This window comes from Salmo salar, chromosome 01 (assembly GCF_965601325.2).
Source record: "Salmo salar chromosome 01, fSalSal1, whole genome shotgun sequence".
NCBI lineage: Eukaryota > Metazoa > Chordata > Actinopteri > Salmoniformes > Salmonidae > Salmo > Salmo salar.
Window position 1 is genome coordinate 109,778,426 of NC_138291.1, and position 16,376 is coordinate 109,794,801.

Below are 16,376 nucleotides of genomic sequence, written 5' to 3' on the forward strand. Positions count from 1 at the left end.
TGTAATGTTTACTGTCATTTCTGATTGTTTATTTAACTTTTATCTATTTCACTTGCTTTGGCAATGTAAACATATGTTTATCATGCCAATAAAGCCCTCTGAATTGAATTGAGAGAGGGAAAGATGGAGAGAGGGGGGCGAAATCGAGCGAGACAGAGAAAGTGGCCCTCTATATTCGGCTATGTAAAAACAACGATGGGTGAGGGGCCAACCTCTCCACATGTGACTACAGTGTCCATTTTTGGAGGAAGAGCGGCACACTCGGTCACGGTTGGAGTTCTTGCCCTTTCGTTGGGATTAGAGATGTAAAATAATAATTATTCAACCGTTAATGCGTTTTTTGTTTGTTACATATATCTTCCCCAGTTTATTTAATCTCATTGTTGATCGGATTTTTTCCCCATTTATTTTTCGTGTGGACATTTTGAGATACTTTTTTTTTAATTTCTAAACTTTTATTTCTAAAATGTCAACGTTTGCTCGCGTGTTTTTGTAGCCTACCTTCGTCTATGGAATCATCTTGGGGATATTAGAAGTAGCCTAACGGACATGGAGGAGTTGATCAACTTTTTCCCACACAAGGTGCCTTTTGTTCGTGAATAAGGCAGCGTGCTTTTGGAAGACTAGACCATGAGGGAACCCATCGAGCGCACAACTGTCGATTAGGCGACTGGTTGCTTGAGAGCGTCAAAATACAATGGTAAGGAATGCTCCGTTTTAAACCAATTTCTTATTTATACATGTTTTAAAAAAAATAAAGTTGTTGCTTTAGTGTTTTCATTATTTAAAAAAAGTGTTTGCTACTTTTCATTATTTGAGAACAAATAACATGGCATGGTCTATTGATGATTTATTGATGAAGTATTCCTACTTTATTACTAGCCTATTGACTAATTACTGTATGAGGACTTCCTGCTGTATAAATTATGTACTGTATCCAGTGTGGATGACTAGACAATATTTGTGCTCTATCTCACCTGATAGCCCTTGGCTATTGATTTCTAAAGACCAAACACTATATTTGACTGGCTGGGCATACCTGCATGAGCTGGAAGGACCACCAATGGATGAGGGCTTCTAGGGTATCAAACAACCCACAGTGATATGATACCAGCCCTGCTCTCTGCCAATGTGCCAGCCTGTCAGGATCCAATACAGCCTGGTGCGGCAGGTAGCCTAGTGGTTAGAGGTGGGCCAGTGGCCGCAAGGTTGCTGGTTTGAATCCCGGGTCAGATGGGACAAATCTTTCTAGAAGTGAGCTGGCAACCGGAAGGTTTCTGGTGTCAAATCCTAGATGCATTACCTGCTGTTGTGTTCTTGACCAAGGCACTTAACCCCTCTCAACAACAGCTCCCCGGGCACCCAGTGTGGCAGCCCCTGCACCACTCCAAAACCTGTACATGTATGTGTATCTTTCGGAGGGGTTGGTTAAAAGCAGAAGTAACATTTCAGTTGGACCTTGTGTGCAATTGACCAATAAAGTAATCTTGATCTTAATCTTAGCCTGGTCCCAGATCCGTTTGTACTTTCTTGGCCATAGGGTTTGGCAAGACAGCACAAACAGATCTGAGTCCAGGCTAGATCCATTACAGAGTACCACTGAACGGCTCTCTGTAAATATGAGACAACCTGCCATAGGGGCATGGGGCACAGCAATGGGGCATATCATGCACGTAGACTAGAGTATCATGCTTTAAATAGCCCTGTGTAATTACAGTATTACAGTATGTTAAGCTAAACGTATGTTGATAGGGTAAGGCAAAATCACCTGAAGTGAAGTTATGTTGCTATACGTCTGTGGTACCTATGGTAGCCTAATATACCTGCAATGGTAAACTGTTAATTACTTTGTCAAGGTAAGGTAAAAAACAAAAACAGCTGATAGCTTCTATTCTGAAATTATTCAAGATTTCACTTGATACACTGCTTTGCACCGCCAGAACAGGTGAAAATAAAACCATATGTTCTTCAAGCTTCGCTGACTGCATTAATTGAAATTTCACACAGAGAAATGGTTACAAATGTGATTGTCATGCTGGCTCTTCTATCTTCAGTCCCCTTTCATTAAAAAAAAAAGAAGAAAAAAAGAAACAATCATATTTGAGCCTTAAGAAGAAGGCATCCATTAAAAGCATTTGTAACATGCTGATAAATGGGGAGATGGTGGTTCCTTCATGAGCTGATCATCAAACGTGTCATATGCCTCAGTGGGTTGTGAATGTTTCGATGGCAGCTCTGTAAAGATGAGCTCTTTCTGACACCACGCTTCCATGGGATAATAAGCTCAGATAATTGGTGTGTACTGGCTTACATTATAAATCATGAATCCATTTGAAAGAAAATCCTATTTTGTATATGTTCTTTTGATGGTTTTCACAGTAATCTATGATCCCGAGTGGCTCATCGGTCTAAGGCACTGCATCTCAGTGGAAGAGGTGTCACTACAGTCCCTGGTTCAAATCCAGGCTGTATCACATCCAGCTAGGATTGGGAGTCCCATACGGTGGCTCACAATTGGCCCAGCGTTGTACGGGTTTGTCCAGGGGTTGGCTCTCATTGTAAATAAGAATTTGTTTTTAACTGACTTGCCTTGTTAAATAAAGGTTAAATTAAAAAAAGCTATTAGCTTATGCTATGGGACTTAGCGACAATGTTGTACATGTAGTGTAGTACAGTTTTCACTGAAGGTAAAAATACAAAATGTTAGAGAACAACCATTGGACCCAACACAGTTACATGGTGTTATTGAACTATGCCAAAAATCACCCATATGACAAATAACAAATGAACCAATCTTCATCCAGCTATGGGCAATTGTTAAGCAATGGTTAGGAAGCTCTCAATGCATTTCCCTTCTCATTTCCCCTGGCATGTCTCCCATTGGCTGTGGTCTGTGGCTATATGATGATAGCATTTCTCCCATTGGCTGTGGTCTGTGGCTATATGATGGTGGCATGTCTCCCATTGGCTGTGGTCTATGGCTATATGATGATGGCATGTCTCCCATTGGTTGTGTTCTGTGGCTATAGGATGATGGCATGTCTCTTATTGGCTGTGGTCTGTGGCTATATAATGCTGAGTACCTCTCATGCATGCACTCAAATGTCCCCCTCGATTAGTCTTTCCATGATTCCTCGCGTCCTCTTCCTTCTGAAACAGCATTGGAGGAAAAGATCCAAGGTCCATCCCTTCTGACCTAATCCTCCAATGTGTTTTGAGGAGAAAGGACGCAGGGAATTGAGAAAGGACGTGCAAGTGACTCTGGGGCTGGTCGGCATTTATTGAGATGATTCATGTATTGGAGGCAGCTCTACAGAGTGGTCACTAGCTGGCACAGCCACAAAGTCATCCAATCTGATTTTAAACCTAACCCGAACCACTCTGCTAACCCTAATTCCTAACCCTAACCTTAAATTTACAATATAGATCATTTTGGCTTTGCAGCTGGCCAATCTAGCGGAACTGTCTCAGTTCTGCCTCCAGGTCAAGACTATTGACAATAAACGTCAACCTGCGACCTACAATTTTTTTTAAATGAAAATGTAACCTTTATTTAACTAGACAGGTCAGTTAAGAACTCACCCACTATACCCACCCATGGCTGTGCCCCTGCCCAGAGACTTGAAATCCATAGATAATTTTTTACATTTAACTAGGCAAGTCAATTAAGAACAAATTCTTATTTACAATGACGGCCAAATCCAGACAACGCTGGGCCAATTGTGCGTTGCCCTATGGGACTCCCAATCACAGCCAGATGTGATACAGCCTGGATTTGAACCAGGGACTGTAGTGATGCCTCTTGCACTGGGATGCAGTGCCTTAGTCCACCGCGCCACTCGGGAGCCGAAAAAGATCACAATACTGTGATCTCAGGCCAGAAGTTTTTTTTCAGTCTGAACTCTGTGAGAGACCTTTGTGTCTGTGTCTTGCGGGCAGACGGTGTAAGACGGAGATGGGCAGAGGGAGATTTCCTCTCTGGGGAAAACACAGACTCAGTGTACTCCAAGTCCAACTTGTGATTACCAACTAGTCCACGTCAACAGTGAGTGCTGGGTCTAGTTCCAATTCAAAACTTTTACTCTAAGTCCTATAACTCATTCACTTTTTGAGAGAATTTCACAGGATTTGTCTAATCATTTTGGGAGTTAAGATTTGCAGTCTTTTGGACAGGCTACAGTAGCAGCCTGAGGCAGACAGAGGTTGCAACAGGGTGTTAGAACTCAGCCTTCATAGCACCAACAAAAATAGATAGGAAATCTGAGGCATCATGGGAATTCAGAAGACAGAAAGGGGAGAACATCAGGGATACTGGGATTTTGGATGAATACATGGATACCATTTTTATGCCTCTGCATCCAGTATAAAATAAGTTATAAGTAGTTTCGCAAGCCAATGCTAACTAGCGATGGCACAAAGGAAGTTAGAGGTAGTTTCGCAAGCTAATGCTAACTAGCGATGGCACCATGACTGGAAGACTATGATATCTACTAGCATGTTAGCAGTTACCATAGACTTCCAGTCATTGCACTAACGCTAGTTAGCAACTTCCTTCAAACTGCACACAGAGACGTAAAAATGGTATCCACGAGTTCCTCTGACTCCGGGAAGGTAGATTAGAGTGCTTCATTGCCAAAATCCTGAAGTATCCCTTTAAGTGTGGTTTACTCTTATTAACAACCAGTCATCTGCAATCAGGCTTTGGACTTGTTAGTCTTTCTTCATTTCCATATACTTACATGGTTGATACAGTGTAGAGTACATTTGTTTGACATTTTAGTCATTTAGCAGAGGCTCTTATCCAGAGCGACTTACAGTTCATCTTAAGGTAGCTGGGTGAGACAACCACATATCACGGTCATAGTATAGTACAGTGTGTTACATGACAAAGCACAAAACCTAATGTCAAAGGCTATAATGTCAGAGTGAAAATGTCTAAAATACACCAAGGCTGCAGTGTATTTGGGTCAGGAGTTACAACAAGAGCTTCATCCTCAGCTTTAATGGGAGCTGCCGTCTCTCTGGGGCTGTGTCCCAGTGTATAGTGCACTGCTTTCTCTGATCTGATCTGAAAAAAATACCAATTAGTGTAAAAAAGATCAGAATTGGGCTGCCTGTCTAAACGCAGCCAGGGACAAGTGAATACGAGTCAGTTGTTGTGTTTGAAGCAGTTTGTATGAATCTGAGTGGTTACATACAGTACATGTTAAATGGTTACGAGACAGAGATAATGAGACTCTTGCTGTAATCAAAGGGAAGGTACTACTGAAGGCCTCCGTATTCAGGCAGGCAGTTTAAAGCAGAAGTGTGTCACCATCCAGGACCTGGAGAAGGCACAGTTACGCCGAAACGTTGGTGATTTACCTAATCAATTACACAGAGTTTATATATACGTAAAGTGCGACTCTCTTTATTTCCATAGCTTATAGTTTATTCGCCGTTAGTCAGCACCTCTACATAAAATAATTTTCTCTGGGTGTGCACCAGCTCATGTTTTGATTAATTTACAAGTATGTCTATTCTGCTGTGAATCAAAAATACACGCTCTAAGTTCTCTCAATGTTGACACGTTACCAAGACATTCCTAAGCTTGTAGAAAGTTTTGTACGTTTGTAGAAAGAGATTTGCAAGTTAAAAAAAATGTGATTTGAGCAGTCCTGAGGGAAGGACCTTTTACTCCTGGCCAATCAGTTCCTTCTGCCAAAACCATAGCTGCCTAACCATTGGCTGGATTTTTCCATCAATCAGATGGTTAACAAAAAAATATAGATGTTTTCCCCTCACATCTAAAACTGCCTGATAAAGCTAGCCAGTTGATAGTAAAGCTAGGATGAATGTCAGAGGCCAGCTAGCTAACACAATATCAGCTGTCAATGCTATGGCTTGTCTGGAGTTCGTCTGAAATGTACATTGTATTTCACAAGATAAACAAACTACTGCCTTGCCTTTACACCCAAAAAAATGTATGTACACAGATAAAAGAGATGATTACCTTCAAGTAGAACGTTTTGGTTGTGTTTACCTCATCCTCTCTAGCTGATGTGGTTAGCTACTTCCTGAGATTTGATTGATGAAACAATCCAGCCAATAGTTAGGCAGCTATAGTTTTGGCAGAGGGAACTGATTGCTCAGGAGCAGTGGTGTAAAGTACTTAAGTAAAAATACTTGAAAGTACTACTTAAGTAGTTTTTTTGGGTATCTGTACTTTACTTTACTATTTTATATTTTTTACAACTTTTACTTTTAATTCACTACATTCCTAAAGAAAATGATGTACTTTTTACTCCAAACATTTTCCCTGACACCCAAAAGTACTCATTACATTTTGAATGCTTAGCAGGACAATAAAAATAGTCTAATTCATACACATCCCTGGTGAACATCCCTGGTGATCCCTACAGTCTCTTATCTGGTGGACTCACTAAACACATCCTTCGTTTGTAAAGGATGTCTGGGTGTTGGAGCGTGCCCCTGGCCATCCTTACATGTAAAATGTAAAAAATCAATAATTTTATATTGTTGCCGTCTGGTTTGCTTAATATTAGGAACTTGAAATGATTTATACTTTTACTTTTGATACTTAAATATATTTTATCAATGACATTTACTTTTGATACTTAAGTATATTTAAAACCAAATACTTTTAGACTTTTACTCAAGTAGTATTTTACTGGGTGACTCACTTTTACTCAAGTCGTTTTCTATTAAGGTATCTTTACTTTTACTCATTTATGAAAATTGGGGACTTTTTCCACCACTGGTCTGAAGTAAAAGGTCCTGTCCTCAGAGCTGCTCAAATCAAAACATTTTTACTTGCAAATCTCTTTCTACAAACTTACAAACTTTCTACAAGCTTATTACTGCTGCTTTTATTTTTGTAGGTATTTTTCTTTAAACTACATTGTTGGTTAAGGGCTTGTAAGTAATCATTTCACTGTAAGGTCTACACCTGTTGTATTCGGTGCATGTGACAAATACAATTTGATTTGATTTTAATCTCTTGGTAACGTGACAACTTTGAGAGAACTCAGAGCGCACGCAGATACAAAATCTGCAAGTGTATTTTTGATTCATAGCAGAATATTCATACTCGTTAAATGGATTTGTAATAATTCTGAAAATGTCAAGTTACATGTTTGCGACCAATGTTAAATATTTAACACATCGTGATACAACCTTGCAAAATGTAATTACACATTTTGCAAATTATACTTGCAACCACAAATCTCAATGTGCAACCACAAAACTCAAAATACAAACTGGTGTAGTTCTGTCATCATTATAATCCCAAACGAGGTTCTGGTCAGAAGTAGTGTACTATATAGGGTGCCATTTGATCCATATGGAGGAGTCAGCCAGGCCTTGGATCTTTAACGGTCTCAGGATACTTTTGTGTTTATTTAACCTTTATTGAACTAGTCAAGTCAGCTAAGAACAAGTTCTTATTTACAATGACGGCCTGCCCCGGCCAATCCCTAACCCGGACGACACTGGGCCAATTGTTGCCGCCCTGCGGGACTCCCAATCACGGCCGGTTGTGATACAGCCTGGAATCAAAACAGGGTCTGTAATGACACCTCTAGTACTGAGATGCAGTGCCTTAGACCGCTGCGCCACTCGGGAGCCCCTACTTAAGGATCACGGCCTTTTACTGTAGCTGCTGCCAGGGGGACCTCATAAACAGCCATTTCCACAATTATGTGGCCCCAATGGCTCCTTGTTCCCTATATAGGGCACCTCTTTAGGGCTCTGGTCAGAAGTCATGCACTGTGTAGCGAATTGAGTGCCATTTAGGACACCGTATTAATGATCACAGGTTACTATAGCAACCATTAGAGGGACCTAATAAACTGACCTTTTCACACACACACAGATGTGCCTTTTGAAACACTTATTAACATACAGTATACACGTTTTAGCCAGCTATACGATTCAAATCAGATGGTTTACAAGTTCTGCCTCATGTTTATACACTTTTCTTGATATCGCTATTAGATAGACATTTGAATAGAAATAGACCATAGTGTTATAGGCCTACAGCTGGTTTGTCACAACACCATGGTAGTTGTGGTGGCAGACACATAGACAACGGGTTAACCTGTCTCTTTTCATTGAATGGGCCATTATATCAAACCGGTTCAATAATGATGTACATTTTCACCTCAATCATCACCTCAATCAATGTAGTAGTTGTTACTGTGGGTGAATAGCCACAGTCTCTCGTCATGTAAGATACCCTTTCTGATGGCAGGCAGTGAGTTTAAAGGGGCAATCTGGAATTGGAACATCCATGTATTTTTATTTTTAGGAATGATATAATAGTCATTGATATTTGAAGAATATAACTTAATTTAAGAGTGGTTACATTTCTCCAGCCACATCCTTCAGTTGTTTACAGAAAAAAAGAGTGGTGGGTTGACCGCTTTGGTTTAGTTTAAATCCCAGATTGCCCATTTCATCTTGGATCATTAGTCAGGGATTAAAGCCAAGCTGACATTATCCCAACAGTAACATTATAGTAATCCTTCAGCAGAATGGGCAGGATATCCCTAAATAGGCCTCATTACATCCGTCTTTGTCTTCAATGGATAGACTCTACTCACTCTGCAAGCCAGGTACAGCTAGGGATGCATCCAAAATGGGACCCTATTCCTTACAATGGGCCCTGGTCAAAAGTAGTGCACGATAACGGGAATAGTGGTCAAAAGTAGTGCACTATAAAGGGAATAGTGGTCAAAAGTAGTGCACTATAAAGGGAATAGTGGTCAAAAGTAGTGCACTTTAAAGGGAAAAGTGGTCAAAAGTAGTGCACTATAAAGGAAATAGTGGTCAAAAGTAGTGCACTATAAAGGGAATAGGGAGTCATTTGGGACCGATACCAGGTTTCATATCCTGCTGCAGTTCTGCTTGCTCACACTCTCACAGTCTCATAATGGTTACAATTTATGGCCCCGTGACAAGCAGGTTTTCCCCCTCAATTTCTGTTTACTTTTTGCCTTTTTGCTGTTTCCCATGTATCCCCCTGTTCAAAGGTAACTGTTTTACTGCAGTGTTAGGTCACTGTTTAGGTGCTCAGTCTGGGAGCTCTCTGTTGGAATAATGAAAGCCCTTCTTCACTATTCATAGCACCTCCGTCACTCGGTCGCGTCAAGAACATTCTCAAGCTGCCCTCTGCCGGCGGCACCATAGTGGTGCCTTAAGGATCTCTACAGATCGGTGTCCCATCCTCGGGACGGTTGAGCTAATGTGTGCTAATGTGATTAGCATGATGTTGTAAGTAACAAGAAAGATTTCCCAGGACATAGACATATCTGATATTGGCAGAAAGCTTAAATTCTTGTCAATCTACCTGCACTGTTTACACAATTTACAGTAGCTATTATAGTGAAATAATACCATGCTATTGTTTGAGGAGAGTGCACCGTTATGAACTTGAAAAGTTATCAATAAACCAATTTGGCACATTTGGGGGTCTTGATACAACATTTTGAGCAGAAATACAATGGTTCATTGGATCAGTCTAAAACTTTGCCCATGCGCTACTGCCATCTATTGGCCACAATCTAAATTGCGCTTGGCCTGGAATAATACATTATGGCCTTTCTCTTGCAAAGATGATGGTACTTTGTATTATCTTTTACCAGATCTAATGTGTTATATTCTCTCCTACATTCAGTTCACATTTCCACAACCTTCAAAGTGTTTCCTTTTAAATGGTATCAAGAATATGAATTTCCTTGCTTCAGGTCCTGAACTACAGGCACTTAGATTTTGGTATGTCATTTTAAGCAAACATTTTTAGGGGCGGATCCTTTTAAAGTGGTGATAAGCCCGGTCATTCTGGACGGAGGGTAAATACTATTTAGTCTAAATTACACTATAGTGCCTGGAAATGCGATGAAATTGTTAAAGTAGTCAAATATTTAGCAGGAAATATCTTTGCCAGCATTTTCATGTTGTCAAATTTACTTTAGACAGGTGTCAATGTTGTCATTAGCTAGCAAAGTTCTTAAAGAGTAGCTGGCAATGCTGACGTTAGCTAGCTAAAATCCGGTGGCCTCCCCTCAATCTTAGCTAGATAGCTAACGTTATATTGCATCTAATGTTAATCTGGCGACATCAAAATTATGACGAAAGGTTTTCCTACTAATTATTTGCCTCCTTTTGAATGTCATAGTATTTACAAGCCACTGTAATGCACTTTTGATGAAATCTTCATCAGTGCTCATTGACGATGCATTGAGTAGAATGCTCAGTCCAAAACAAACGTTCAAAACAATATTGTGACGAAATCAACAACCCATGAATAGCCTGGTCCCAGATCTGTTTGTATTAACTTGTGAACTCCTATCTCCATCATTGAATAAATGATTAGGAGTTGGTAAGACAGCACCAACAGATCTGAGACCAGGCTACAGTACGTCTTCACCAGACAGTGGTTTGTTCCCTGCTGGACATGTCACTGAGTGCTCTTGAGTCTTCTCTTAAAATACCTCATTGAGTGCTGACATAAAGTTGCAGCTGGTGGATTGGGTACCTTGGTGACATACATTACATGGCCAACAGTATGTGGATTAGGCTATTTCAGCCACACCTGTTGCTGACAGGTGTATAAACTCGAGCACACAACCATGCAATCTCCATAGACAAACATTGACCCATACTGAAGAGCTCAGTGACTTTCTGCCCTGCTAGAGCAGCCCCGGTAAACTGTAAGCGCTGTTATTGTGAAGTGGAAATGTGTAGGAGCAACAATGGCTGTTTCAGTATAACAATGCCCCCGTGCACAGAGCGAGGTCCATACAGAAATGGTTTGTCGATGATTTTGGAATGAGATGTTCAACGAGCAGGGGTCCACATACCTTTGGCCATGTAATGTTTGACAGTATTGGTTGCATTCAAAGCCTAGATATGTTATTCCTCTGTGTATGGGTCATGTTACAACACATTTTAATGCTATTATCGCCATGTAGATGCAATATGATCGACTTATATTAAATATTATTGTAATAGATTTGAGACAGCGCGATTGAGAGACAGAGAGAGGCTCAGTCTGAGCAAACATTGTTTTATCTCTAGAGGGACACCAGCTTTCGACACTAGCATTGTGGGTGGGTTCTTGAAATCCCCCTGTAGCCCTAAAGAAAACACAGGCAGACCCAAGGGAAGTAGCAGATTAAATTCCCCCTGTGAAACCACTCTGACGCTTTCTATTCTTACACCACTGTGATATGAAATGATATTATCGTCTCCGAAAATGGGTCCTACACCAATTGACGGGAAGCTAGCATGACCCATAAACACAGCTATTAAACTCCCACCTCAAACCACCAACATGCTGACTTAGCGACAAGGCACTGATTCATCTACACCAGGCTATACTATATCATACTGTATGTAGAACCTGTTATACTTTCTCCTCCATTTGACTGGATATCAACAGATTAGTTTTCAGAAGATTTCATCTAACACAACTATACTATAACAATTTATGTAAACTTTACTATAACAATTTAAATCATCTATACTATTAAAATGTACGTAATCTCTACTATAACAATTCAAGTCCTCTATGCTGTAACAGTTGAAGTCCTCTATACTATAACAGTTGAAGTCCTCTATACTATAACAGTTGAAGTCCTCTATACTGTAACAGTTGAAGTCCTCTATACTGTAACAGTTGAAGTCCTCTATACTGTAACAGTTGAAGTCCTATATACTGTAACAGTTGAAGTCCTCTATACAATAACAGTTGAAGTCCTCTATACTGTAACAGTTGAAGTCCTCTATACTGTAACAGTTGAAGTCCTCTATACTGTAACAGTTGAAGTCCTCTATACTATAACAGTTGAAGTCCTCTATACTGTAACAGTTGAAGTCCTCTATACTATAACAGTTGAAGTCCTCTATACTATAACAGTTGAAGTCCTCTATACTGTAACAGTGGAAGTCCTTTAAGGTTTGTGTTCTTGTTTACAGTACTGTGGCGTGAAAGTGTGACAGTTTATTAATGTTAATTTCATTTTGCAGAATGAAGCAGCCGTCTATACGATGGAAAATACAACAACAACTCTTTGAATAGGCAGCGGGAGTCTGGAGGAGAGAAGAAGATTGGCAGAAGCTATTAAGAAGACATTCCGTGACAGCAGCAGATCCCGGCACAGCTACATCACAGAATGAGGATGAAATACACAATCTCCCTTGTCTTCATTGTGGCACTGGTCATCATTGAGAAGGAAAACAACATTATCTCACGGTAAACCTAAGCCCATCTCCATGATAAACAGAGAGTGTGTGTGTGTGTGTGTGTGTGTGTGTGTGTGTGTGTGTGTGTGTGTGTGTGTGTGTATGCATTAGGTCTGTCTGTTGTACTGATCTCCCTCAGATTGGAACAGGCTCACCTTTATTCAGAGTGGTGTGTTTGTGACATTCGTTTCAGCTACTCACAAAGCGGTATCAAGTGTCATGCTGTGTTTTCCAAGTAGTCTGATTGGATGAAGTAGTCATGATGTCAAGATTTCAATTGCGTAGATTGTTTACTTACTTGAATTGATTTCACTGTCTGTGGATAAGATGGTCTTGTAAAACTATAAAACATGTTGTTTAACACTGCCAACCCTGTCTTTTAGGGTTTCAGACAAGCTCACCCCAAAGCAGACCCCCCAGACACCCCTTCAGCCCAGTAACTCTGCCCCAGCCTCAGCCCTGGGTCTCCTGAAGTTTAATGGCTCCTCCTTCACTACCCTGAGCAAACTGGACCCTGTCTTCACCATCATGAAGAGACGCCTGGAGAACTACACCGAGCAGAGGTCTGTGTGTTTAGCATGATATACTATTTATCATACAATAAGACAAACAGTCTGGCCTTAATGGCTACATGTTCTCCTAAATCTACATCCTGTACAGCCAGGAGAGGACTGGCCATCCCTCAGAGCCTGGTTCCTCTCTAGGTTTCTTTCTAGGTTCCTGCCTTCCAGGGAGTTTTTCCTAGCCACTGTGCTTCTGCCTCTGCATTGCTTCTTCTTTGGGGTTTTAGGCTGGGTATCTGTAAAGCACTTAGTGACAACTGCTGATACAAAAAGGCATTTATAAAATATATGTGATTGATTAATTGACACTACAGTACCTATAATTCTGTGTGTAACTTATCATGTTTGATCTCAGTAAAGACATTCCTGAAGAAAGCATAATGGTGTCCCCAATCCTGATCAGTATTTGTATGTGTGATGTCCAAGTGGTTTGGAATAACGTTTAAAAAGACATATCCGATCTGATTGACATTGGACAATAAAGTTTTGTATTTTGTACTGTATTGTAGGTCAGAGGTCATAGGGTCAGCAGGAAACAGAAAGCACATCCTCCTATTGGCCACTACGCGGACAGGCTCCTCCTTCGTGGGCGAGTTCTTCAACCAGCAGGGAGACAACATGTTCTACCTGTTCGAGCCGCTGTGGCACGTCGAGAGGTCGCTGACGTTAGAGAGCGGCGGGACCAACGCCACAGCCGCCGCCCGGGCCTACCGGGAAGTCCTCCAGGGGCTCTTCCTGTGTGACTTCACCCCTCTGGAGAGCTTTATTGACCCACTTCCTGTAGACCACGTTACCTCAGCCCTGTTCAGGAGAGAATCTAGCAGCTCTCTCTGTGAGGAGTCCGTCTGTAGCCCGTTCGTTAAGAAAGTCTTTGAACGCTACCATTGCCGGACCAGGAAGTGTGGTCCCCTCAACCTGACCATGGCGTCCGAGTCATGCCAGCAGAAGGAGCACAGGGCCATTAAATCCGTCCGGGTGCGTCAGCTGGAGACCCTGAGACCCCTCGCTGAGGACCCTCGTCTAGATATCAAGTTCATCCAGCTGGTGAGGGACCCCAGAGCTGTTCTGGCCTCCCGCATGGTGGCCTTCTCCGCCAAGTACAACAACTGGAAGAAGTGGGCCGTGGACGGAGACGTGCCCATTGACGACGACGAGGTGAGGAAGCTGAAAGGGAACTGCGACAATATCAGGATGTCTGCGGAGGTTGGCCTGAGGCAGCCGTCGTGGCTGAGGCGGAGGTACATGCTAGTACGGTACGAGGATATCGCTAGATTCCCTATGAGGAAGGCAGCGGAGATGTACAAGTTCACCGGGATCCCGTTCACTCCTCAGGTGAAAGACTGGGTGTTAAAGAACACCCAGGCTTCCAATGAGGCTAGTGGAGTGTATTCAACACAGAAGAACTCCTCCGAGCAAGTAGAGAAATGGAGGTTCAGCATACCGTACAAACTAGCCCAGGTGGTGCAGAGGGTTTGTGGACCCACGATGAAACTGTTTGGCTACAGGTTTGTGAACAGTGAGGCCATGCTGACGGACAAGTCTATCAGTTTGATCGAAGAAAAGATTTTCATACAAAACTTTTCATAGACATTTTACAGTAATTCTGAACTCTGCTCATCAGACAAAGTGGACAAACAGATACGATTATGAAGTGATAGTTGTGAGGATATTTATTGGGGACTGTACTAGTATACCACAGAGTAATGTATAAGACCCTTTATAGATATATATTAAATGATAACATGTTACACTCCAGGGTGTAGAAGGAAATACACATTTTGTGTGTAATAACAATAAATGAATACAAAAACGAGTACTACCTTTTAACTTTTTACAGGGACATTTAACAAAAGAAAATGTTTGTTATATGAGTACTACATGGTAGAAAACCCTTGTTATATGATTACTACATGGTAGAAACCCCTTGTTATATGAGTACTACATGGAGAAAACCCTTGTTATATGAGTACTACATGGTAGAAACCCCTTGTTACATGAGTACTACATGGTAGAAAACACTTGTTATATGATTACTACATGGTAGAAACCCCTTGTTACATGAGTACTACATGGTAGAAACCCCTTGTTACATGAGTAATACATGGTAGAAAACACTTGTTATATGAGTACTACATGGTAGAAAAGTTGTTTGTTATGCACCTTTGCCACCTTCTCTCCCCAACTAATTCAAGCTTTTTAAATCTGGTTGTAGGGTGGCCAAGCTTGTCCTTGAACAGTTTCCCTGTTGAAGTGTATTTTTGTTCTGTCAAGCAAGCCACGGGTTAATAACAGTAGCTGATTTTGAACTGAGCTGAAGAGAAGGGAGTTAAATGAATGGCTTGCTCTGTGTGTGTGGACAGCAAGATACTAGCAGGACATTCCAATGTTTTGGTCTTGTATTTTCTATAGCGTTTACCTATAAAGAAGGGATGTTCTTTCATGTTAATTTAATATATTATTTTATTTGTATTGAGATTGAGAGATTATGGCTATGGCTTTTGCACATGCTACATAGATGGATAGTTTTATCCTCGCTAACTGATGGGACCCCTTACTTCCAGACCTGGGTTCAAATAGTAGTAGAAATCTTTCATACGGTTTTAGCATTTGCCAGGAGTGCCATATGGGCGGGCTTTGCTGTTTTGAGATTATTCTATTGGTTAATAACACCAGCTAAAGTATTTGATATGATTTTGAATACTATTTGAACCCAGGTCTGCTTCATGAACACATCGGCTAGGTGAGTGAGTATCTGTACATGCATGTTACTGTTTTAGTTTTAATTGGCTGTTAGTGCTTCACGTTGTGGAAGTCGACGGTGAGCGTAGCGACTCACTCTGTAAAAACAGATGTCTTCAGTGGTCCTGTATGTACAGACATTGTGTGTCCCAAAAGGCACCCTGTTCCCCATAATGCACCATAGGGAATAGGCACATACATTCCTCCTGCAGCTGGTTTGCAGAATTGTGTGAGGTTTATCAGCAGCTTTCTGTCCTTTGACACAAGTCTCCTGGCTGGTGATGATGGACGAGAAGAGGACCAGGGGACTAAAAGACTGGGTGTACGTTCCAAATGGCATCCTATTCCGTATATAGTGCACTATTTTTGACCACTACCCCATAGGGCTCTGGTCAAAGGTAGTGCACTATGGAGGGAATAGGTTGCCCTTTGGGAGGCATTATTGTTTTGTCTATATGTATGCCTATGCTTTTTCTCATTCTGGTGTTAAGTTAAATCCTTTGCTTTTCATTTCAGTGGAATTCACTATTGTTGTGTGTGGTTGTTTGGCCTTTTACTGTACAAGTAAATTGAATACTGACAAGTCTACTTTTGTTGTTTCCTTGTTTTGCTGTCAGATGTATTTTAAACTGTAAGGTGACATTTCTTCAAATACACTGCTCAAAAAAATAAAGGGAACACTTAAACAACACAATGTAACTCCAAGTCAATCACACTTCTGTGAAATCACACTGTCCACTTAGGAAGCAACACTGATTGACAATAAATTTTACATGATGTTGTGCAAATGGAATAGACAACAGGTGGAAATTATAGGCAATAAGCAAG

The 16,376-nt window shown here is 41.1% G+C and overlaps 1 protein-coding gene across 1 annotated transcript; it reads left to right on the forward strand.

Moving 5' to 3' along the window:
* Positions 1-176: 176 nt before the first annotated feature.
* LOC106560301 (carbohydrate sulfotransferase 3) lies at positions 177-16,134 on the forward strand. The gene is made up of 4 exons (XM_045701064.2): positions 177-700; positions 12,031-12,256; positions 12,630-12,809; positions 13,319-16,134. Exons 2-4 carry the CDS (start codon positions 12,177-12,179, stop codon positions 14,394-14,396), a joined length of 1,338 nt encoding a protein of 445 aa, XP_045557020.1. The 5' UTR covers positions 177-700; positions 12,031-12,176; the 3' UTR covers positions 14,397-16,134.
* The last annotated feature ends 242 nt before the right edge of the window (positions 16,135-16,376 follow it).